The sequence below is a fragment of the Protobothrops mucrosquamatus genome, unplaced genomic scaffold (genome assembly GCF_001527695.2).
Source record: "Protobothrops mucrosquamatus isolate PMUCROS unplaced genomic scaffold, P.Mucros_1.0 scaffold34, whole genome shotgun sequence".
Classification (NCBI taxonomy): Eukaryota; Metazoa; Chordata; class Lepidosauria; order Squamata; family Viperidae; genus Protobothrops; species Protobothrops mucrosquamatus.
Window position 1 is genome coordinate 453,565 of NW_015386418.1, and position 27,028 is coordinate 480,592.

General features: G+C 34.8%; 1 protein-coding gene across 1 annotated transcript in view; it reads right to left on the bottom strand.

The window, feature by feature from the left end:
- Positions 1–27,028, bottom strand: part of LOC107283359 (dystrophin) — a 336,632-nt gene that overhangs the window by 37,598 nt on the left and 272,006 nt on the right. The window contains exons 30-41 of the mRNA XM_029283193.1: positions 23,248–23,409; positions 19,989–20,099; positions 18,298–18,471; positions 18,102–18,170; positions 15,817–15,987; positions 14,063–14,242; positions 13,279–13,407; positions 11,791–11,961; positions 8,199–8,321; positions 6,846–6,983; positions 5,477–5,629; positions 4,511–4,693 (exon numbers count right to left, since the gene is read on the bottom strand). Coding sequence (XP_029139026.1) covers positions 4,511–4,693; positions 5,477–5,629; positions 6,846–6,983; positions 8,199–8,321; positions 11,791–11,961; positions 13,279–13,407; positions 14,063–14,242; positions 15,817–15,987; positions 18,102–18,170; positions 18,298–18,471; positions 19,989–20,099; positions 23,248–23,409 — 1,764 coding nt within the window. The remainder of the gene's footprint in view (positions 1–4,510; positions 4,694–5,476; positions 5,630–6,845; positions 6,984–8,198; positions 8,322–11,790; positions 11,962–13,278; positions 13,408–14,062; positions 14,243–15,816; positions 15,988–18,101; positions 18,171–18,297; positions 18,472–19,988; positions 20,100–23,247; positions 23,410–27,028) is intronic.

A 27,028-nucleotide genomic window follows, 5' to 3' on the forward strand; every position in this document is an offset into this window, starting at 1 on the left:
ACACACTGTGTGACTTTAACTCAACAGTTAATTATATAACCATCACTATGATGGCGTCCATGTGGGCGCAGTATTATTTCATCTAGGGGGGAGGGGTGTTGTGTCCTGAGCCTGCAAAAGCAGGCTCGGGACGTTGCAAGAGTCCCGGGCATTTGCAAAAGCTGCCCGGGACCAGACTGAGTGGTGCCGGCCTTGCGCGAATGCGCAAGGCGGGAAAAGACCGCCTTGTGATTGGTTGGATTTGCCCGGGGATCAGAAGGTATAAATAGAGGCCTGCATGCCTCTGCTCGGGTTGTTCGTAGATTGGAAGCAGAGAATAAAGACTTGTTAGAAATGCTTCGTCTCAAGCGCCATTATTTTCCGGACTTAACAACTACGACTTGAGTGACTGAGCACAAGAACTCCTGATCCAGAAAAGGCCAAACTGAAGCTGTGCAAAGACTCTCCTTATCACAATTGCCACCTGGATGTTCGAGCAGGAATCATGAGTGCAGGAGAACTCCCAAGTTGCAAACTGGAACTGAAAGGGATAGTATAACCCCATCTAGAACTAAGGATGTCAAAGACCTGGATCTTGAAACTTCATGCACCCAAAGTCATTCAGTTTTGCCAGGGTTCAGTTGTAGCCTGTTATCCCTCATCCAGGCTCCTGCAGCCTCCAGGCACCATCAGAAGGTAGCAACAGCATCCTCAGGTCACCAGATGTGAAGATGCAACATTGAATAATATCAGCATATTGATGGATGATCTTACCCAGCAGCTTCATGTAGATTTTAAATAGAAATGGTGAGAGTACTATGCCCTGTGGTACATGTAAGAAAGCAGCCGGGGCTGGATCTCTCACTCCATATCAATTGGAAGCAGCCTTGGAAAAGGGAGATAAACTTTGTAGAACTGTGCTGCCCAGTCCTAAGCTCTGTAGCCAACCCAAAAACATACCATGGTTGGTGACATTGAAGATTGCTAAGAGGTCAAGGAGAGCCAGGACAGTTGCACTACCACCATCCTGCCCTCATCCATAAGTGTAACCAATGTGGTCTCTGTCTCACAGCCAGGCCTGAAACCTAATTACAAGGGTTCTAGGGAATCTGTTATATCCAGGATCCTCTGAAGCTGCCAAGCAACCATCTTTTCTGTCACCTTCCCTTAAAGGGGAGATGAGAAATTGAACGGAAATTCTTCAGGCTGGTGGAATCAAGTGAAGGTTTCTTTTTTTTAGAAGAGGATGAACTCCTTTAAAGGGTCCAGGAATGTCCCATCTTGCAGTGAGGAATTTATCATTGCATGTACCCACCTGATGGTCACTGTCCTGGAGGCTTTTACCAACCAGGAGGAATAAGGATCTAATTGACAGGTGGCTGTATTGACAGCATTAAGGACCATGTTAAGTGACCATTAAGGACACTTCCTTAGGACCAACAGGATCAAACTGTTCTCAAATCACCGAGCAAGAACTTTCCTCATGGATCTCACAAGGACCTGCACCATGCTTGGATTCCAACTGGGAATGAATCCAAGTGATTTTATCTAACAAGTGTTCAATTAATTCTTCTGCACAGCCCTCCAGGCCTAAGAGGGACTGGGTAATTCAGAAGAGGACTGATGTGCAACACTCTGCAGATGCAATAACAGCAGAGAAATAATTGTTTTGCCACTCTTATCACCACAAGATAGGCCTTGATAATGGCTGTATGTTGTGTCCGGTCAAAGTCATAGGTGCAATTCTGTCCAGAGCCTTGTCCGCCTCGTGATTTCAGTGCATTACGAAGGCTTTGGTAGAACCATACAGTAAATCCTCCAATATATTCCCCAGTTCTGTTTGGAACCCATTCCATCAGTCTCCAGGGGCAGACCATTCGAATGGATCCATCCTCCTTGCAGAAGAGGGCCACATAAGAGAGTCTCAGGGCCACCAGGGTGTGATCTAACCATGACAGGGGGTATAATGTTAGATTCCCCATCTGATCACACTGACATTTCTCTGAATATCATATCTGGCATGTGACTACTGTCCAGAGTCAGACCCATGATGATCTGGGATAGGCCCATGGCCATCATGGTGGCCATGAACTCTTGAGCCACTTCTGAGGACAAACCCAAGGAAGACAGATTGAAGTCACCCAGGACCATAAGTCTAGGGAACTCCACTGACAGCAGGGAACTCCTCATACAGGGAGTTTGCTTGCAGCAGGGAGGTTGGTATACTAGCAACAATGCCAACTGATCCTGTGAACTCAGCTTCAGGAACAGAGACTCACATCCAGAGATCTGGAGAGCAAGGCCCCTGAAGGTGACAAGAGACTCTCTGATTATCACTGCTACCCACATCCACTGCCACCCACCTCCCCTCTCTTGGCTGGTGCCAAACCCTCAACCCAGTTGGGCATATTTCTAATAGGGGAAACCCCCATTCCTGGTGTCAGCTAGGTCTCACTTGCTTTTCCATAATAAGAGCTTGAATGAAGGAAACCTTATTATTGACTGAACTGGCATTCAGCAGCAGCAGCAGCAGCTGAAGCTTTGACCCCCCCCCAAAGGAATGCTGCCCAGGAACTGAGAATGTGCTTGGGGGGGGCAGGAACACACCGCCGATACTAAATCTTAGAGGCTATGGCGTACCCTCTGACTCTATAGGTCCCATGCCCATCATTACTTGGATGCCTTACCTCCCTCATGGTCCCCATGGTGATCTGTACCCCCTTTCAAAGACCCTTCCTTGAAGAGCTGGAGGCTCTGCCATCCCATCCAAACATGTATAAAATCATATGTTAATTATGCCACTAAATCAGATAATATATTTCTGAATGCCATAGGCCAAAGAAAAAAATTTTTTTATTTTCATTTCTTCTTTTAAAAAACTAGCAAATATGATGGGTAGAGTATTTTGCACAATTTCTGCAGAGAAACATTGGATCCAGAAAAGATTTGTGTTACAAAAAGTTTTATTTTAAAGGAAGGACTGCTGAAATCTAAATTCTCATTTGAGCTATCTACGCTATATTATTATTGCTACAGTATACGTATTTTGATTATATAATAAAAACAATTCTTTAAGTAATTCCAAACTATGGGATTTCACATATGTATTTTATCTGCAGTAAAAATAAAAGTTTCTGCATTTTTTTAGATATAGCGATTAATAACATGAAACTGAATAAGAAGAGTCACAAAGAACTTGGATGGGAAAAAGAATGCAGGCCACTTCTAAAAACTTACATAGTAAATATTAATATACTTTAGTTAATCAAGCAAATTACCATAGATTTACTATTGTTATTAGGTTACCAGAGGTTTAATGGACACAGCTTCTCCTGGGTTATAAATAAAGCCATAGAAATTCTCTTTCACATTAATTTCCTAAACTGTTTGCCATTTTAAAGATCTATTGGTATTGGAAGAAATACTTCCTACTCCTCTTTTACCTTCCAGGGTCTCCTTGCAACTACCCAAGATATCAACACGGGCCACTTTTGAAAGAATATTACCAAATAACAATGACTGAAACAGTGACCCTTTAATGAATTTAAAAAAAACTTGAAAAAAATACATGAACCAAATCCTTTCCTTTCCCTTTCCCTTTCCCTTTCTCTATGCTCCAATTTGTTAAACAAAGTAGCACCTGTCTCTGGTTTATTTTCAAAATAATGAAAAGGAATTTTATCAGTTTATTAACCTTAAACATATTTTATATTTTTATTGTTTATTACTGGTATTTTATACATTTTATACATCCTAATTATCGACTAGCACAAAGACTCTTACATAAATTCCGTAGACATATTTTCTAAAGCTGTTCCAAATAAAATTCACCTTAAAATGAGCACAATGTAATTTCATAAAACCATATATAATTAATAATTCCTCACAACATCCCTGTGAGGTGGGGGATTTGTATTTATTAGTGGTACAAATTAAAAACGTATAGATACAGATTAAGCAACTCTTTGTAGTAAGAAAACCTTTCTTTACTCATTTGTTGTTAAATATAATATTTGAAGTGCATGGGTTGTTGTAAAAAGCAGATAATATCTATGTTTCCTTCCTAGTAAGTTGAACAGAACCTATGTTATATAAATAATACAATAAAAACCTCATTTTTTTCTGAATACATCTGAACATCAAGAATAAATAAAGGCTAATTAGATTGTGCATGGGATGGTAGATTGAAAAATAAATATTTCTCGATTGTACATGTTAATTGAATGAAATAAATATATGGCAAACTGATAGCTTTAAACTGGTAATGTTATGAATAAAATGAGGCAAAAAAACCAAAATTCTTTTTCCTTTAATGCTAATATATTTTTGGTTGAACCACTTCCTGTTTTATTTTAAGGGCATTTACTAGAGAAAATCATATAAGATGAAAACTATATTAAACTGTAAATAAAAGGGACCTGAACTGCTGGCCAGATTCTGTTTCAGACACATCACTGGGAATTCTCAATATTAGTAGAGTTTTGTTAGTAGTAGTATTTGCAAACATAAATGTTTGCCAGGAACAACTCACAATTTGTGCATAGTTGAGTCTTCGAAATTGAGCAAATTTGCTCTCAATATCTTGCCAGCGCTTGCTGAGCTGTATCTGGGTTGGTTCCACTGCTTTTGCAGCCCCATCCTTAGACAAGCGATCAGCCTGCCTCTGTACCACATTCAGCTCTTCCTTCTTCTTCTCCAGTTCTCGATCAATTTCCTATTGAGCAAAACCAATACAGGGCCCAGGACAATTAGCTAACTAGATCATCAGTTCCTAAGAGTTAGCAAAATACTTTTGCAGAGATATTGTTAAAAAAGAAGAAAAAGAAAGAATATTGTTTTAAAAGCTGAGTTAACATGTATACAAAAGAAATACAAAAGAGCTCTGAATTATATAGCTCATTGATATTTGAGTGACTATATACTGGAAAGGTGACACTATAGGCCAAAGTATTAACTGTCTAATTTTCCCTAGCCCTGTGTGATAACTAACTGGAAAGATGACCATAATGTTGGAGCCACATACTAAATATCCATAGTGATTGTCAATTAGATGGCTAGAGCTTATTTTTAATTGCTATTGGAGAGAACATAACAAAGAATAAAGCAAAAAAAGACAATGAAAAATAAACAAGACAGTTTTTGACAACATATAAGCAAATCTTTAGAATTTTGACCATGATTTATGAATATGTTCTGATGAAAATGAATGTGCTGCTAATATGAAAAAGAGTTCAGCCGTGTATCGATAAAGTCATTTGTTCATCTGGAATAAAGATAAAACAGTCAATTATTTTTTTCTTAGAAAGTATTTGAAGATGGCACATTCTACATATATATTCATCTAGATACAAAAGGTTTTAACAAACATCATGTCAGTTACTTAAATAACATTAAGTGATGAGTTACTATTATTTATATTAATTACTGTAGCTAGGTAACAGAGAGACATATTTTGTTTCCAGAAACAAAATGCAAAACTATGTAGAAATAATGTTACCTTTAGTTTATGTTCATCTATGGGATCTGACAGAATTGACAATTTTTTTTCTATGTCATCCAAAAACTTCATTAAATCATCTGCCTGCTTCTTATATTGATACCACTGATGTGAAATCTCCAAAGCTTTTTTCCTTCTTTGCGATCTCATATCCTGTTTGCAGTACATATGTTTGTTATAAAAAGTAATATTTAAATGGTTTATAAGTAAATACTGTATGCACTATGGAATGGAGTAAAATTGTGAATAAGTTATTTTTAAAAAAATATGAATTATAATTATGAATACAATTTTATATTTTTGAGTAAACCAAAATATTTTTTACTTCTCTATACTTATAATGTACAGAGAAGTGTATTATGGAACATACACACATTTAAAAAGCTAAGATTAGCAGCCTAAATTTTGAAACAGAAATATTAGCAGACTGATACAACAATGAATTTTCCAAATGCTAGCATTTTATGCAAAAGATACTTATATAATTTAACTGCAAAATATAATTTATTTTAAATTGTAGCCTGCTAATAGATGGAAATCCAAAGTATACTTTAATGTGCAGGTATTGCCCTCAAAATTTTTAATTTTAGACATTCCAAAGTTTACTAAAGAGAAAGAAAAGAAAATTTATGTGAGGCAAGATGTACTTTGCTTGTCCTCATTTAAATGCTACTCTGGGTTTTGAATGACTTATGAAATACCCTGAAATTTTATTTATTTATTTGAAATTCATTTCCAAGCCAAACAATTTATTTCCTAATTACAAGTTTAATTATTGACTATGGCTACTTCTGTTTGCTATTTCAGATTATATTATATGCATGCTAATAATTTGTTTCATACATATTCATACAATTAACATATTTATTTTATTGCCTTTGATAAATAGTAAAATATTTCCTAAAATTCCATATTTAAAATTTGCAATTTACTTTGCTTTAATTTGATTTATTTCTTTTTGGCCTCTTCCACTCTTCCCTTCCCTTCCATTTCCCCTTGTCACTGATAAAAATTAATAAAGTATAACCTAAAACGACTTAGCAAATCATAATAATATCAGTAATTAATTAAAGATTATCCAACATATAAATTAAATTTGCGATAACTCCAAGTATATTATGCAGCACATATGTTATATACTATTGATTTTTATCTAAAAGTTTGCTAAGAAATATATTTGAAGACATGAAAATAAAAATGAAAGGCAGAAATAAAAGGAAAACAATAATTTGCTGTCCTGCTTATGGTCTTATGTGCCCGTTAAGGTAACATAATTAATTATAAAAGTTCAGGGTCTTCATAACTTCTAACTTATTACATATGCAACATTTAGAACTTCATCCAGAGCTGTAAAGGTTGTAAAATATACCTTGAGAGCATTATGTCTGTTTTGCAACAAATGCTGTTTCTTTTTTATTTCTTCTTTTTTTTGTTCATCCTTGATTGTTTGGTGAAGCATATCTCCACGTTGAAGCAATTCTTTTATAGTGCCCTCATGATTTTCACTCTACAGATAGAAAGATAGAGATGTTAGAAATAGAGATGACAGAGATAGAGACAGCCAGACAAAAATGGTAATGACATTTATGTAATTGAGGGTTGGTCAATCTCAGACTGTTTCTGGATCGTGAAAGTAATAGTATAATGACATACCGTAATAATAATTTTAAAAAATTACTTAATATTATCAACATACTATAAACAAACTATAGCTTAGGACTTACTGTATAAATTTTCATAATGTGCACATCTCCAGGGCTTTTAACATTCATAATACAAATTCCAGTGCTATTGCAAGAGACATGGAGAATTATAAAATGTTCCATAATTGTATTAAAAAAAATTAGGCATCCATTTTGCCCCTCATGCAAACTATTAGAAGTTGTTACATTGGAAAGATAGCTCTGGAAAAGGTATGCTGGTAGGCTGAGCTTGGCTTTCAGGATACTGTTGTTTAAATTGAAGAATACTACAAATAGACAGTTTGATAATACCTGCACGATAAAGCTATAAATAACAACTTATGCTGCACAAAATAAAATAGAATATAGTCTGCCAGGAAAAAGAGTTCATAACATGGATAAATGAAATATTTTTTTCTCCTCAGCCAAGTAATATTCACACTCTTCACCTGACTGGCACTTTTACTAGATCAAATTAAAAACAGTAACAGAGAAATTATCATGAAAGGGTATTTTATACTTGTACGCATCCTGCAAGCAGAGATTGGTGGAGCAAACTGTGTGTATAACATGTAAGAAAATAAAGTCTATATGTATACCTATATGTATATCTATATTTGAATGGTTGAGATGCACACTAGTCTGCCTTATTATGGACTCCTTGGAACATTTTTACTAACAGCAAGCAATCCTGAATTACTATTACATGGACAACATTGTAGGGGTTTGAGAGATGTATATGCATGTCTATGTGTATGTGTGGGTGTGTTGTCTGAAATTTCATAGGGTATTTCACTAATCCAAACCTCTTTCCTGATAATTATAAAGAACAACCATATATTCTTTTTATTGTAAGATTAACATTATTGCTAAAGCATAATTGTGCCCATCTATAAATGTCATATACAGTTTTATAACATTTAAGAATGCTGAGGTTTGTGAACTGTCCAGTGTTAAATGCAGAAGTTCCTAATTTCTGCTCCAATATTTTTTCCTTTTCCATTCCCAGTTCATTCATACTTCTATCACAACCAATTTACCCTATCTTTATTGAAGTCGTCTTCTTTCAGATTCATTCCTTCCTGAATTTCAGCCTCCAGTGGTTCAAGCAATTTTTGTATGTCAAAGTTAAACTGCTCCAATTCCTTTAAAGAAACGAAGGGCTTAAAGGTTGGAAAATGGGAAAGGAGAAGAGGAATGGACATTTATTAGTTTTTCTTCACACATTTTACTGATATATATCATAAGCATATATCCATTGCTCCAACTGCTAAATTAATTGTCTATACATTTATTTTACCAACTACTATATATGTAGTAATACCAATAGAATCTCACTTGATCAGCTTGTACTTATAAATCTCACTTATTTTATGTTACCAAACCAAACTAAACCAATCCAAACAATTAAGCAATTAGCCAGACAATATGCAATATTAACTACACTAAAGTAATAAAAAGCCAACTTTGGACAACATGTTAATAAATGGGAACTTATTTGATAATTTATCAATATCTACATCAATAAAGCAAATATGACAGGTTTGTGTGTGTGTGTGTGATCTCTGTTAGATAACAAACGAGTAAAAAACCAAGTATTACACAGTATATTAATTTAATAAGAATGGGGGAAAAATCAAGACCCTAATACTTTTATGAAATTTGATGAAGTTCCATTTGTGTTAGAGGCACCATATAAGGTGCTTCTGGGTTGAAAGGATTAGCCAGTGACATCAATGTTGCCTGACGGACACCCTTGGGGGCTCCTTTCATATCCCTGTCAAGGAGCTGGAGCAAATGACAGGAGCTCACCCCACCATACAGCAGCATTCAGGTCCTGAAAGTGGGCTTGCTAACCTCCAACCCAGCATGCTAACCATATGAGCCACTGTGCTCCTAATTTGACAAAATGGAAATAGAACACACATTCCAAAATTAATTTTCTGTAAAATACTAAATATGCATTTATCCTTAATTCTAAACTGTTTTTATTAGAAATAGGAAAATACCAAGAAACGTATTTGATAAATTATCCAAAGAATTTTACTGTATTACTTTTAAGAATCACCTGAGTTCACCTTGTACTCAGCTTCCTCAACAAAGAAAAAAGAATGGGGGAAAAGGGGGAAAGGATTCAAAAACTTTGGCAGAAAGCTTGGTTTATACAAATTATAGTGTATACATCTATTTATTTATATTCCATCTTATTAATTTTACAAATAACTCAAGATGCCAAATGTATCCAACACACCTTCCTCCTCCTATTTTCTCCATAACAACAACACTGTGAAGTGGGTTAGACTGAGATAGAGTGACCCAAAGTCACCTTTCATGGCTAAGGCAGAACTTGAACTCATTGTCTCCTGCACTACAGCTAGATTCTACTTCTTTTCCACCACGAAAGTAACACATATAACTAATATGTAGGCGCATAGTTATAATTTATAATAAATTCTCAAGTGCTTTTCAAAATCTAATGGACAGTTATTGCAAAGATGCGTTATTTTTCTAAACTTTAAACAGATTTCTTTGATGAGGAATATTTTTCATTATTCACAAACACAGATACGCTTTTCTACTAACTAATATTATGATGCTTCAAAGACTTTCCAGTATTAGACATACAGTTCTTCAAGTAATGTAATAGTAATTCACCGCTTCTTGGAGGCAGGGTTTTCCACTGGTTAATTGTTCTAACTGTCAGGAAGTTTCTCCTTAGTTCTAGGTTGCTTCTCTCCTTGCTTAGTTTCCACCTGTTGCTTCTTGTCCTGCCTTCAGGCGCCTTGGAAAATAGCTTGACACCTTCTTCTTTGTGGCAGCCCCTGAGATATTGGAACACTGCTATCATGTCCCCCCTCGTCCTTCTCTTCATTAAACTAGACATACCCAATTCCAGCAGCCTTTCCTTATATGCTTTAGCCTCCAGTCCCCTAATCATCAAAGAGGTATGTTCAAGTATGGCATAGCTTATGCCACAAATAACCTAATTTGAGCAAGGTTTAACTGGAAATATGCTAATATATATTTATTATACAAGTTCAATTACTTTTCCTAACTTACTAGGGGATTTTCCATAATTTTTCCAAAGCTAAATAATTTATTTCTAGTCTGAATATGTTGAGTTGGATTAAAATTTGATAAGTCCAGATTTATTTATCATATGGATAGCATGAAATAACACATATTTATTCCCTAATTGATATTGTAATAAGTTCCTCTGAAATACCTTGTTAGGTTTCTGGTCCTCTGGAGATAATGTTTTGCATTTTTCTCTAAGACAGTTTTAATCTCGTTATCATGATGCCCCTTTTCTTCCTGATTTTTGTACTGACTAGTATAGAGCCTTCAATAGAAAGCTTCTTTAATTTCTCTATCTTCAGGAAGTCATCCCTTGGGGCTTTCTGTTTTCCTGAAATGAGACTTTTATTGTTCCCTGTAGTTTTCTTTTATCACTATTTGTCATTGTCTGTCTCTTTATTACGTTTGCCTTTTTCAGAATAAATAGCTGTCCTCCAGGCTTTTTTCCCCATCCTTAACCTCTCAGGTTTTCTTTCCCTATTTCTTTCCCATTGATCTATTCCAAAGGCCATGTGAAGAACATTCATGCCTACTTTGGATCTGCCCCGTTTTCTTAATACAACCACCATATTTATACTGTTTCAGTACTGATCTAATGCAAATAAAAAGTTCCAAGCAATATCTGTGATTCAATAATAATTACAATCTTCCTGTTGTTCTTTGAGTAGCCAATTGGACTATGGTACTTGCTCTAAAGATTCCTCCAACAATTTAGTTGACTACCTTTTGACAAGAATGAATGAATGAATGAATGAATGAATGAATGAATGAATGTGTGGCGTAGTTTTTAAGGCACCAGTCTAGAAACCAGAAATCTGTGACCTATAATCCTGTTTTAGGTACAAAATTAGCTGAGTGGTCAGTCACTCTTTCTTAGCTCTAGGAAGTATCCAAGAGTCTCTGATTCAAAGGGAACACACACACAGACACAACCAGAGAGAGAGAGAGTTATATATACTATTCCGGTTAGTTTTTTGCAGATATGGTTATCAAGTGCAAATAAAAAGAAGAAATGTAAGTTATCTAGTAACAAAAAAAAAAAAGCCAGATCACCACAGGATGGATTTGTTCAGAATGGTTTAGCAATCTTGTGTAAATAAAACCTACAACAATAACAGTTTCTGGTTCATATGCACACACTTATCACATCACAGAAACAAAAGAGTAAGAAATTAATAAGCAATTTTCCACATAGAAATATCAGTCTAAGTTTACTTTAAAATAGCATGCAGTTTAGGAAATCCATACAAAGCTTTTTCACATACATTAACACCTTCTGAATGATAACATATGTTCCCTTATGATAAAGATGCACAGCCTTTTCTTAGTAAGTTAATTTTTAAATAGATAGCAAAAGATGTAACTGAGGAAGTAAACTATACCTGGAATAAAAGCACCATAAATATTAGCACACACATTTAGATAAAACCCTCAGAGATGCAACTAATTCTTATTCCTGCTAATTTTTATTTAGAAAATTGTCTTCTAGAATTATAAACTTAAAATGTTCCATTTTCAAGAATATAATTATTTTTGCAGGGCTATTTCTCTTACCTTTTCACATTTAATTCTTTCTGATATTGTTGTAAACCGTTGGTTGAGCTCTGTCAGTTTAGGTTCTATTACTTTCCTACAGTGACCTCCACGGTTTGTCATCAAGTCAACTGCCTGGTCACGAATAGAATCCACCTTTGGATGCATATCATTTAGCTCAGCCTTTAAGCACTATAAAACATGCGTAAAACACAGAGCTTTACATTAAACATAAAAACAGGAAAAAAGAAAGAAAAAAAGAAAGAAAAAAAGAAAGAAAAAAAATCCAAATATCCTAATAGCTATGCACAACTGTGTTATATTTCTTGTAAACAGATTTATGCATGAACCAATTAAAGCATTATGTAGAATTTCCCTTTAAAAATTTAAACAGGAGAATAAATTATTTGTAGCTATGAAGCAAGATGCTTTCCAAAGCTCTCACTACAAAGACACAAAAGGAGATCTAGCTAGTCATGAGTGTTTTATTTTGTGCATCAACTAAGAAAGTTGTACCAAGTAAGCCGATGATTTAAGCTAAAATCTGTTACCAATTTATGCTGAACATGCTGGATGGAGAATAGACTTCTAGGTCAGTTATGAATAAAAGGAACCAAGATGCACTACTTACAGTAAAATCATATAAATCTGAGCCTGAATAAACCCTATTAATGTACAGTTCTATAAAATGAACAACTGTTATTAACTGTTTATTAAATTATATATAAAATATAATTATATTGCATATCTGTATCTGTTTCATTTCAAAAATTGCCTGCTGTTAAATATTCTCTTCTTAGATGACTTTCAAAAATATATTATGATGATTTTAAGGATATTTCCATTCTCTATGACAGGGGTCCCCAGCCCCCGGTCCGTGAACCAGTACCAGGCCACGGCATGCCAGCAACCGGTCCACACAAACAAGCAAAGCCCTATCCGCGGCACACAAAATCACGCACCCTCCGGTCTGTGGAAAAACCTCTCTCCACGGAACTGGTCCCTGGTGCCAAAAAGATTGGGGACCTCTGCTCTATGAAATAAGTTTAAATCAAATAAACTGATAATTTATTTGCTAAATTATTAATGATTTGTATTATATTTTTGGATTTAGGAAAAATAATAGTTTACACTTCTTGAGATAGTTGGAGATTTGCAGAATATTTGATTATGTACACTGTTTATAGTGCCAACGATGCTAAGATTTTTTTTAAATTCTCCAATATTAGAAATAGCATGGCTGCAATTACTACTTCAGTATTATGGAATATAGAAATCACTTGACAATAAATATTTTTCTCACAAGACCTCATGTTTTAAAATGGTGTTTGCTGTCTAAGAATTTTAAAAGCTATGATAAAATATTATTTTGAAGAGAAAAATAATTTTCTCTAATTTCAAAAGATTACTTGAAAACATGCAGGGCAAATCTGTAATACAAATATGTTCATGTATAAAGAATCATCTAGACTTTTTAAAAAATAATTTTCAAAGATTTGCATTTGTTACCTTAAGAATGTTGTCTCTCTCTTGGGGGCTTTGGGTTTCAGATTCATCCAAGAGTATTTCTGTTCGATACATCCATGTAGTGATATTTGCAACATTTTGATCAAATGTTTCCATGTGTTTCTGATATGCCTAGAAGTAAGTAAAGAGAAATCAGCATGTTCTTAAACAATTAGGATCAAAGGGGAAAAAGAAAAAAATGCATTACTACATGTATTATTATGTTGTCCAAATACAAAAACTATAAAACCAGTTCTTTAGAACTGAAAAAAAAAATAGGTCTAAATACTGGGTGAAATCAGAAAAATTTTAAAACCTAGTTCTAATTGTTTACATAGTTATATATAAAGGGAGATATGAAGCAAAGAGAGTTCTCCTTCTATTGCAGTGATGTAGACACTGGGATCCAAAGTGAGAAAAAAAATCAATAGCCACTTTTATAATAAATATATTATATATATTCCTGCAGCACAAGGAAAGCAGATTAAAAACTATGCTATAACTTATTAATTTAGAAATCCTTGAACTGTTACTACATAATTAATAATATTATTTTTTTCTGAAATTAACAAACAGAAAAATTGTGTAACAATTTTTAAAATATAGTTCATTTTAAAAATAACAAACATAAAACTGATATCATTGTGATTTTCAAGACAAGTCTTTATTAGATAAAATAACATCACAATTTAAATCACTAGGGAACTCTCTCTAAAAAACTAAAAAGGTGATGTTCCATCTCTGTAATCATGAAAGTAGAGAGGAAGTACTAATTGGTTACTCTTACCAGCAGCAAATTAAACCATTCCTCAGCTCGTGAAGTTACTGCAATCCAGTTACTATTGAGAAGGCTGAGTTTATCATTCACCAATCTTTCTTTCCCTTTAAGCACCATCTTCAGTCCCTCTCCCAAGTCAGTGATAATCTTCAGCTGATGCTGTCGTTTTTCAGTCTCCAGCTGTGTTCCCTATGGAAAGCATACATGGAATAATAGTAAATGCGAAGACAATGACTCTGAACTTTGCATTATGCATAACAGTATTGCCATTCATATATTAGGATGTTTTCAGTGGTGGGATTCAGCCAGTTCACACCAGTTCGGCAGAACCAGTAGTTAATTTTTTGTTGCCAGGCCCAGAATGGGCTTCTGGAAGTAGCATCTACACAGAGAACCGGTTTTTCACATATTTGAATCCCACCACTAGATACTTTGTATATTAAAATAAATTGAAAGAGAAATAAATCTGCATTAATAGTGAATATAAAAACATAGTGCCCTAAAGCACTACATCTAATCAAGCAGCTAATGATAAATAAGTTAAGATTTTATTGATCACACCTCTACAAAATGGCTGCTTTACAGTAACAGCCTTTTTCCTCCTTTGGCAATAAGCTGCTGGTTTTGCTATAAAATATATGGAATCCAAAACTCTTTTTTTCTTTAACAATGACTATTTGGTAATGAAATGCAACTTATATAAGTACAACTAAAAACCACACCAAATCATTTGTTTATGATATAATGACATAATTATGTATGAAGCATATCCAATTCTGATTATGAATTCATATAAGTCATCGAATAAAAAAGTAAACAAAGCAAAGAAATATTTGATAATAAACTTAATAAACCACAGAAAATCTCACAAATAATTCATATAAGACATTCCTGCTGCTTTTTTCCTCTCAAGGAGACCTATCCTGGAGTAGGAGATTCCAGGGATCTTGTGCCCCATAGCACCCTTTGTATGCTTGCAGTCCATAGCATGTGCCCTTTTGCAGCAACCCCCACCTGACCACAGCCCCTACAGGTCTGACCACAGCCCTCACATTTCCAATGCATTTTACAGTGCCCATCTGCATCATCTCCATGTTACCCACACACCCACTTATGTTCCTTGTTTTTGGACCTCTGCCTTTTTTCATTTAACAACCCACACCATCTTGGGGCTACAAGAATAACTGGGATGGCCTGGTTACCATTACTAAGTGATCATATGATATTGCACTTTATCGCTGCATTTGCAGTTCCTATCCCAATAGCCATTGTAAGCTGAGGACAACCTGTGCTGGGAAAAACTGCATATGGCAGCTATACTGTATTTATAAGGAAAAGTTTAAAAAGATGAAAACTTACAATTTAAAATAAATAAATAAAATCCAAACATTGTATCATAGCCTTAATTTAAAATATACAAAAATGAAAATAAGGTCATAATTGAATAACAGTTTCAAAAGTATGCTCAATTATTTTTGCTATGAAATTACTTTGTTTGCCTAGAGCGGTATTTCACTAAACAATATGACACCTGAAACCTATCACGATATATAGTTTAAAGCTTTGTGTTCTTTTTTTGTTGGTCTGCTTTGGTACACAGCATGAAACATTAAAGTCTTGTGATAGTAAAAGACAAAAGCCTAACTATTTAAGGATCAAATAATACACAGTTTGCAATGCTGAAGGAAAAATGTTTTAAGAAGTGGTGGGGACTGCAGGAAAAAAAATATGCGTGAGTTTAAAAGTAAGACAAAAATGTTTACCTTGCTCCAGGCAAGTTCAGCATCTAAATTGATAGGCACTCCTTCTACTGCTGATCTCTTTGTCAGTTCTGAATCTATCATTGCCAGCCATTCTGTCAGAGAATTCATTTCCTTTCTGAGTTTCCGAGATAATTTCAAACATTTCTCTAGTTCTTGCTTTTTTTCTGTTACCTGTGTTAAAAAATGAGGAATTTTTTTTTAAATATCCGCAAATGTCTACCACCCAAATTGCTACCATTATTCATGTCTACATGCTTGGTTGTAAATTTTTCTGCCATTTCCATTTAACCACCAACTTTCTACAATTGTGCCTCACTGTGCCTCTTGAAATATTAGTCTTGTTAATTAAGAACTCTATCTTTTATTTTTTTTAGGATCTGTATGTTTCAGGAACATAAAACACAGAGAGACACATTCTCTCTCTAGTATTGTTACTATTAGCATTAGTAAAATTATTTATTGTTTGATATGCTTGCTGTCGATATATGAACAATTTCTTGCCTATGATTTAGTCCACCTGTTCAGTATAATGATGTATAAGTGTATTTTTAATTTTATTATTTGAAATGTAGTTTATATACAGTAAAAGCCTTTACTATATTTTTGACAGCAGAACCTATTGCTAACTCTTTTCCATAAGTAAATATTGATTATACAAAAAATAGTTTACAAATTATCATTTTACATCAGAGAAACTAATAACAAAATGCACGTGATTATTGTGAAAGAAGTTTAAAGATTTATTTAAATATTCATCACTGACATATTCAGATTACATAAGAGATTATATACATATACATAAATCCTGTTTTTATGTTAGGAAGACTACCTTCAATAATTACATCTTTTAAGAGCATACAGAATTTGGACAATCACTTCATGTAAATAATAATACAGATAGATGTTTGAGTTTATATACTCTGACCCATCTATTGTTTTTTTTTTTTTTTGGTGTGTGTGTATGTATCTCTGTGTGTGTCTTCAAGTAAGTATTGACTCCTGGCAACTGCCTAAACTAGCCTCTGAAGTTTTGTTGGCAAGATTTAAGAAGTGGTTTGCCATTTTCTTTTTCCTAGGGCTGAAAGAGGGTGATTGGCCTGAAGTTACCCTGCTGTCTTTGTGCCTAAGCAGGATGAGAACTCACCCAGTTTTTAGCCTGGTACTTTAACCACTATACCAAATTGGTTGTCAAGTTAATTTTAAACATAGATAAATATGGGCAAGAGTGATTGTGTTGATTTCATTGTAATTTCAGTATTATAAAAAGATATAGAAAATACTGCCATCTTAAGGCGTTTATTTTTATACAGTTGCTGTATTTACCATCTACCAATATTCTGTTACTTTCATTCAGTAGTTTAAAATAGATCTGTACTATTACAATGAACTTCAGGTTGGATAAAGATTAACATCATGTTGGTAGTTAAATATTATTTGCAATTAGGATATTATATATTAATCAAGCATTTTTTCTGACTAGTTTTTGGGAAAATGTAAAAAATATCTGCATAAGTAAGCTTCTACAACTTCACCATTATCTTATCTCAGATTACATTAAAATCATTAACAGGTTATTTTAATATTTTTTTTCTGTTTCTAAATATAGCAAGTCTCTAAGTTAAGAATGAATTCTGTTCCAGGTCTCGCCTTAAGCTGAATTTGTGTGTAAACTAAAACAGGTTATTTATTTCTTCTTTTATAAGAAATACCTAACCATTATAACTGTTATAAATTCACTATAACTACTAATACTATATCCCAAAGTGCTTTTTCAAGAAGCAACAGGACTTTCTTGTTTTTCTTTGAAGTCGTTTCGCTTCTCATCCAAGCAGGTTCTTCAGCTCTGAGCTGAAGAAGTTTCTTGAATGAGAAGTGAAATGTCTTCAAAAAACAAACAAACAAGAAAGTCATGTTGCCTCTTGAAAATGCACCTTTGGGTGACTGAGAATCTCCATAGATACTAATACTATACTATACTATAGTGTAACTTATACTATGTAAAAGTAATACTGCAAAGTAAGTGCAATTGTATTATGTTATAGTAATTTGTCTAAAAGATGGTGGAGAATTATTCTACGTATGTATCTACATATACAGAAAATAAAACACAACATGTACATAGATTCATAAAAATAATTGTGAAAAATTGATACTGTTTGAATGATGCTTGTATAAGCATCAAGGGCAAGAACCTCTGTGAGAATGTGCATTTGGCCGATCCTTATATATATATATATATATATATATATATATATATATATATATATATATATATATATATANACAATCTGGCGCCCAGTTTTTATTACTGTTTCCACTTCAGATTTCACTTCACTAAGAGTTTTATATAATTTCTAATGAACACAAGAAAAGAGAAACTGTATTTTTTATTTAAACAAAATGTAACTCATGTTTGCAATTTGCCTGAAGGATAATAAAATGCATGACATTGTGAGAGATTTCTTCCTTTGAAATACCCACCATACAATTATCCAGCTGTGACTGTATTGCTTCCTGCTCAACACTTCTCCATTCCAACTTTGGCACTTGCATTTTCACTTCATCTAAAATCCTTTTACTTTCTTGTAATCGCTGCTCAAAATTGGCTGGCTTTTGGAACAAGCGAAATTTCATGAAGACGTCTTGTAATTTTTTCTGAAAAAAATAGAAGGAAGGAAAGATATGAGCACAAAGCTTTAAGTTCAATAATAAATCCAATTCAACAGATTTATAACTCTCCTTAGACTCTTAAAGCAGGGCACAGTATATCTTGGATCTCTAATATTTTACTATTCTTTTGAAAGTACAGTATATCAAAATTGAACCAAAACATATTTTAAAGAAATAAAATGTGACTGATAGCCAAAAGCAACAGACAATCTACATAGAAACATCAGGCTGAAAACAACTGTACAGTTCTCCTTCTCCTATGGATTAATTTATATTAATTATTTTCTTCAAATTTTGATGCAATATTAGGGTTGCCAGGTATCCACTATTTGAGTGGACAGTCCACTTTTTTCACATTATGTTCACTATTTTTTTCCACAAAATAGTGGACATTTTTTTAATTCAAAAGCTTTATGATGAAATGGTACGTAATCTAAAGCTGTACAGTCTACTTTTTTTTACTACTTAACCCCCCCCGCTTGCCCGCTATTTTTTGGAAGCAGACCTGGCAACCCTATGCAATATACCACTCCACACAAGAAACAAATAGTGATCTCATATTTAGAATTCATTATCTGCATGTGAAATAGCAGCTAATTGTATGCATTCAATTTAGAAAATATGTTAAATCATGGATTTCTTTAAGAAATATTATTCCTCAGATACATTCAATCGGCCTCTGGTGGTCAGTGCAAAATATGTGAATATGAAAGAAAAAGAGTTATATACCCAAAAAATGTAATCTGAAAACAAAATTCTACCAACAGCTACTATATAAATGATCTTCCTGGAAGAGAAGGAGACATATATGTTTACATTTGCATAAAGTGTTTCAACAGAGTTTGGAAATTCTGCACTGATAAATCATGTCATATTTTTCATTTTATGTTGCTACCCGCCATGAGCTGTTAACTCCATATCTAAAAAATTTTTCCCAGCCATTTGATTAGTTTAATTAACATACCATAATTTTGGATTTAACTTATATTATTACTTTTAAGGGTGGCCAGATTTTGTCATGTAATAAATAGAATGTGCAGTAGTTAATTAACATGCTAAATTAGTTAGTCAATATTAGTTTTATAAATGCTATGTCCTTTATGTAGTGATCATTATAAACTTTATGTTGTTTATGTTTATGTTTATTATATTTATATCCCGCCCTTCTCCTTGCGGACTAACAGCCAGATAAAACAACTACAAAAATACAAAATGCTACAATTAAAAACATAATGCTACAATTAAAAACATAATTAAAAGACAATATTAACATTTGGCCAAATTAATTTAAAATTATTTTAAAACCCCGCTAAAAATTTCCCCTAGGCCAGTCCTGTGCTGCGAAGAATTTGTGTGCTGCAAAGGATATTTTTAAATCAGATTCAAAGCTTTGCACCACATTAGTTCTATTTCTGGCATGATTAACACATAATTAAACTTTATTTTGAATATCTGAAGGTAGATTTTAAATTAATCTGCAAAAGCAAATTAAGTTCACAAACCTGTGCAGTATCAATTTGAGAGAATATCCTTTTGGCAGAATCTTTACCCCGGTTACGTTTCTTCATTTCATCCAAGCTAATCTCATGGCTTGTCAGCTCTGACTGAATTTTCTGGGTGGGTGCAGGGGTGATGGTGGTGGTGGAAGAAGACAGGGTTTGAATCAATTTATATTATTTTTACAAGATGAATATGTCTGAATTTACAGAAAAACACGGGAATAAATAAATTTAAATTATTAAAGTTGAATTCCAATAGTATAAGTACACTAATAGATTGTACATTCTTGATAGAATTGGTTTGAACTTCATCTATATTCATTTGTATACTTTAACACTTTGCTCTGGAAGTTGGCTGATGCTCTCGATCAAATTTTATATATATATATATTTTCACAGATGGCCCAAAAAGAGAAATAGACATTGTGCAAGTGGAGATTTGTATAATATGGATGAAACTGTACAATAAGAGTTACTCCAAAACCTAGACTTGCCTCAGCCAGAGAGATGGGTGGTATATACTGTAAATTTAATAATAAAATGAATAAATAATGATAAATCTGAGGTATTTGTTCAAAATATAATTAACTTTGTGTAACCTATTCAGAGTTGCATTATTTGTATTGGGTAACTATGTAAAGACTCTAAATAAATAATTAAATACCACAGCGTGAACAGAAGAAATTAAAATACATACATACTAGAGTTACAAAAATAATAGTATTATTTGTAGTAATCCTTTCAGAGTATTAAGAAAAGGATAATTCAATTTCTGTGATACATGAGATTTCCAGTTTTCTATTCTTTAATTATGTTTCTTCATAAAATCACATTTAACATTAAAATATTAAAGGATGATTTGTCTGAGTTCTATATAATTTATTAGTTGGTTGAGATGTCAAAAAGTAAATCCAATGGTAACATTAATGGTAAGGTAATGGTAAGACTGAGTGGCTTTTGGGGCATGAGCTTCGGGATCAGGGACTTTAGCATCTTTAGTTCTGGATGGGATTAAACTGCCCCAGACATACCCAGTGCATAACTTGGGAGTTCTCCTGGACTCTCAACTCCTGCTTGAAAAGCAGGTGTTAATTGTGATTAGGAGAGCCTTTGAGCAATCTTTCATTGAGCCAGTTGTGCCCTTTCCTGAATCATGAGTCCCTGCAATCTGTTACTCAGCCCTGGTCATCTTATGTCTGGATTGTACAATGTGGGGCTATCCTTGAAGAATATTTGGAAGCTACAGCTAGCACAGAATGAAATTGCACAGATAGTTCTTGGGTCTCTAAGGTGATTCATGTTGCACGAGCTGCACTGGTTGCCAGTTTGATTCCAGCTCCAATTCAAGGTGTTGGTTATCACCTTTAAAGTTCTTTGTGGCCTGGGTCCAGATTACCTGACGAACCATCTCATGTCAATGGGATTGGCCCACCTCAGCCATGCATGCTATAGACCGGGGTGTCAAACTGCTGGCCCGGATGTGTTATCCGGAAGCTGCGCCCACCTCATTGCCGGCCCGATACGTTGCACGACGTCACGTGATGTCGCGAGTTTGATAGGTCTGCTATAGACGCCAACAGTAAAGGAATTTCAGCTGGCAGTATCCAGAGAAAGAGTTGTTGTGCTCCCTGAAGTGAGATTCTCACCCATCCTTTTGGCCTCCCAAAAGGCTTGAAAACTTGGTTCTGTCATTGGCCTGGGGTCTCAATGGGGGCGTATCATACTGAGATGGTTAATGGATTGAGATAATCCACTTTTACCCCATGTGCATCTTGGTCTCTTCCTTGCCATCTTTGCTAATTTTAAGTACATTTTAACATTAATGTTTATTAATATTTAATGTTTTATCTTCTTTACTTAGTTGTAAGCCACCTATAGTCACTTCTTGGTGAAATGTGAGGCATACAAATTTAATAAATAAATAAAATAGACAACAAACAGAACAGCAAGTAAATTTACTGTGACTATGAACATTGACATTATTGGGGCTCATCAACTTCACAAAATGACTTGAATATTGGCAATACACTCCTAAGAACTGTATGATCTAAAATAATACTGTTGCCAATTAGGTGGCTATACAAACATGACAAATTAATAAATAAAAATAAAATAATCTGAAGTGGTTAGAAAAATAACTAATTATACTTACCACAACCATACCAAGTAATTGTTTCTGTATATGAAATTTGTATATACAAGATATTGATTTTGGTTTTACATACATAGTTTGCAATGTGGCCAGATTATATATAATTGATTTCTTGTTTTATTCTTTTAATGGTCCTTCCATTTAACACCTACGTAAAGATACTAGAAAAGAATCACCCATCAGAATGTATGTATATATGTTTGTTTGTGTGTGTGTGTGTGTGTGTATTATGTATGTACAGTATGTATGTATGCATGTATGTATGTATGTTTGTGTATTCCCCATTCAATCATATTTGATTCTTGGAGATTGTCATGACAAGTCCCTGAAGTTTTCTTGGCCAGGTTTTTCATAAGTGGTTTGTCCAAGAAATTAGTCAAAACAACAACAACAACAACAACAACTTCAGGGACTTGTCCAGGCAGTCTCCAAAAATCAAACATGATTGAATGGGGAATATAAACACACACATACACATATTTACATGCATACATACATTGCCTCTTTCCTAGAGCTGAGAAAAAATTATTAACCCAAGGATACTGAGCTGACTTTGAGTGTAAGGCAGGACTAGAATTCATGATCTCATGGTTTCTAGTCTGATGCCTTAACTACTACACAAAATTGGCTTTTATCTATCTATATAACTCTGCTCCTTTTATGCAACACAATATGCATAAAATTACCCAAATAATTAAATGAAATATCTTTATGTTAATTCAATAAGAATTCACAGTGTGTATATAAGTTAATTGAAAATAGTAATCATGATGAGTAACTTATGGCATGATAAAAATTGTAGTATTCATTTTCCTACTTTAAATTTACAACACAAAAATTTGCAAACTTTTAATTTGATGTGATAAAATAATGTTACATTATCATCAGGAAAGATAAAATAAACTTAAAAGATCATTTTACTTGAAAATATATGTGATCTTTTTGATTGCATGCATTTCCTCTTTCATTTGCCAGCTGGCAATTTTGTAAGAATTAGATCAATGATAACGCTAGAATCATTGTAAGTTTAGAACAATCTAATAAAATAAATTCTTACTTATTTCTTGAAAGATAAAACTATTTAATGTAATTACATGTTATATGGCTCACCTGTGCTTCTTGAGGTACATGTGCTGCATCAATTCGGTCTGTAATGTATCCTGTTAATTGTCGATCAATGAAGGTCAGAGACTCTTGAATTAATTGAAGGGTTTTGTCAATCTCCTGAGCAGAGTGGATACTTTGTTCAAGAAACTTCTGTCTTCTCACAGCCTAGAAAATAATACAAAGAATTACACATCAATATTTTCAAAGTATCATTTACAATATAGCTTGCAGTACAAACTAGAATTTCCAGTTAATATGCAACTACCTTTTTGTAAGATAAATTTCTTCGCTTCTTGCCAGCCATTTTATTTTTTAAAGAAATAACTGAGAAATAGCCAATGTGTAAAAAAAAGAGAGATATTGAAGAATTTTAGGATGAATAGAATATTACAAATTGAAATTCAGTATTCTGCTTAGATAGTATAGAGATTTCATTTGGGCAGAACAGAATTACAGTCACCACAATCCATTTTAAGATAATCCACTGTAATGAGTGACAGGGATAAACATGCTGTTTATAAAGCAACTGGAACATAAGATATAAATAGTTTCTTAGAGCATGGATTAATCACAGGAATGGTTAGTTCCTTATTATTTGTTTTTCACTGCATGGTTCACTACTAAGCCTACCTATAAAAATTCTTGTAATGCTATACAAAGTAGCATTACAAAAACTAAAGAATGCAGTAATCTTTAATATCACTAAAGCAGGTCTAGTTATATAACTTTAAACTTGTCCCATAATGTAAATCTAATAAATATGTTCACTATTTTACAAAGGTCATTTTTTCCAAGTTGTTCAATTATTTCTACTTTAAAATTTAAGATGAGACTAGCAGATATTTGCTTGTTTTTCAGGTTCTGCCTTATACACACACACAGAATATATGAATAAATATACAGTGTACATATATAGTGTGTATGTATGTACACACATACATGCTGTATATTCATTAATTAAAAACAACATGCGGTTTTTTATAAGATTGTTTGTTTGTTTATTTATTTTATATGCAACCCCTATTATCTAAAAGACAACTCTGAGCAGCTTACAGACAATAATAAATATAAATATACAAACAATTAACATTTTTAAAGCTGTACATAAAACTAAAAGCAAGGAAATGGATAGCACAAGGATGAGGTCTTCTTCTTACCCTGCCAATTACCTCCAGTGGTTAGTGTTCTCTTTATATGAAAATCAAATTATATTGCAAGTTAAAATTGTTAGTCTCATGTTTTCAAAACTTTGTAAAATACAGTAAAAGAATGATTATGACCTATGGATTCATAATCAATAAAATGACAAACAATTTTTTACACATTTTTAAATAGGAAAGCAAACAAACCCACAACAGATTGGGTGGGTATCTTCTAGGTCCCTACCCTTCAATGCTGTCATCTGATGGGACCAGGGAGACAAACCTTCTCTGTACATGTTGCAACTCTGTGGTATAGTCTTTTCCCTGAACTTCAGAAAGCCCTTACCATATTCAGGAGGAGTATGAATATCTGGCTTTTTACCCAGGAAATGGGCTAAGCTTTGCATTCACATAATAATGGAAACTACCTGTAAACTCCATAAATTTACAGAAAAGGTACTTTTACTAGGAAAGAACTGAATGCAGCAAAAGTCAGGCAAGATCTGAAGCAAAATACATAAGAAGAAATGAATTGAAACAAAACCCAGAGTCCACCCTCCAGTAGCCAAGCAACCAAAGTATAAGGTCCTGCCTCAGTTAGTACTCCCAAGAAAGCAGAACTCTTGAAACAGGCATGGTTTCAAACAGGAACTTTTATTGAAAGTCAATGAAAGCAGGAAGGCAAGGCAAGATATAAAGAATTCCCGTGCAGAATGCTACATTAAAATACCTCTTTTCAAACCCCTCCCTAGAGTCCAACTGTGCAGTTCATTTCCAGCCAATCCAGGTGCAAAGTTGTTATGGGAACCAAAGTGATAAGGGGACAGTTGAAAGCTGTCTTCCACTTGTCTCCCTCTTTGATCCTAACCCAGTAATATGCCTCTTTCAAGTCCAGTTTAGAAAACACTTTTCCCTTGGCGAGGTAGGCTAGCATGTCTTTCATGAGGGGCAAGGAATATACATTTTCCATGCACATGGCATTAAAACCTCTATAGTCAACACAGAGATGAAGAGACCCATCTTTCTTTTCCCAGAACAATAAAGGGGCTGCCACTCAGGGTCTCACTGGCTATATGAAACTCTGCACGAGGTTCTTATCTATAAACTGCTACAGTTTGTCTAACTCTCTGGGAGTCGTGGAGTATATTTTGGGCTTTGGGAGTTTGGCTCCAGTGACGATCACGATAGCACAATCTGTGGGCTGATGAGGAGGGAGTTCATCTGAACCCGTCTCACTGAACACCTCAGCTAAATTGCGGTACTCTCTGGGTATGCCTTTTAACCCCTCATCTTTCGCTATCACTGCCATTTCTCAGTCTGGCTTCCCCTTCTCACCCTGGATTTTCTCAGGTGGGGCCTTCCACTCTTTAGGGAATCTCAAGCTCCCTTCCCACCAATCTACCTGTAGATTCCATCTTTTCAACCATGTCAGCCCTATAACAAGGGGCCAATCCATATCAGGCGCCATTATGAAAATTAAAGTCTTGGAATGGCTCCCCATGGTAAGACCCAGGGGTTCGGTGACAAAACTAGTGACGGATCCATTGAGTTGGCAGAAGGTGATGAGGTTCCTCAACCTCCTCAGTCAGACCACTAGTTTTCCCACCAAGGTTGGGCTATTTAGGTACCTAGTATAGCCCAAGTCTAGTATGATATTTAGAGCCACCTTTTCTTCCTTGCACGAGATTAACAGTTTTATGGGCATTGTGATTGGCATGATCAGCCCATTTACCAAGGGGTCATCATCGTATTCATTTTTGGGTGTCCCCAGTTCATCTCCTTGTGGGGTCGGAGTTCCCCCTCCTGACTTTGGTGTTAGATGGAACTCCATGACCTCCCTGGTCTTCAGGGCTGTGCCCTTCCTCCGGACAGCTGGTCTACTTTCTTGGCTGGGGCTTTTGTGTGGCATTCCAGAGCACAATGGCCCTCCTTGCCACATTTGAAGCAGGTGGTTGCCTCCCCTTTCTTTTCTGGTGGAGATCTCTTCCAGATTTTACCTGAACAATATGGTTGTGATTCTGGTCAATCTCTGCTTCTTCAGCCAGGATGCACCAGTCATGCAGGCAGACCAGGGCTCTGCAGGCGATGCAGGCATTATACAGGTCATCACTGAGCCCGTACTGGAAGCAACTCACCAAGTTGTCCTTAGGCCAATTGAGGTGACATGCCAGGTCCCGAAACTCTTCTATGTATTCAGCTACAGGGTGGCTCCCCTGTCTCACCGTCTTTATGCAGTCCTGCACCTTCCAATCAGCCAAATGGTCTTCAAAACACCCCCTCAGGGCCAACATGAAGCAGTTGAAGTTTCAGAGTTCTGGGGCACTGGAGTTATGCAGGGTCACCATCCAATGGACTGCAGCATCTTCCAGAGCCAGGATGACAACCCTGACTCTAGCCTCCTCACTGGGGAGGGTCATTCCAGATACTTGCATATAGGTGAGGATGTGAGTGAGGAAAAACCCAATTGTGGGGGGGTCTCTGTCAAATTTCACCCCAAGGAGAACTAATTTTGGCTCAGGTTTGGGCTGCAGGGCTCTCCTCCTGGCTGCTGGGAGGTTGCCTGCTCCTAGGGGACTGGCCTGTTGAGGAGTGGTGGGGGTAGTTGCAGCCGCTCCGGGAGAGCCAGCCACCCCCACGGCTGT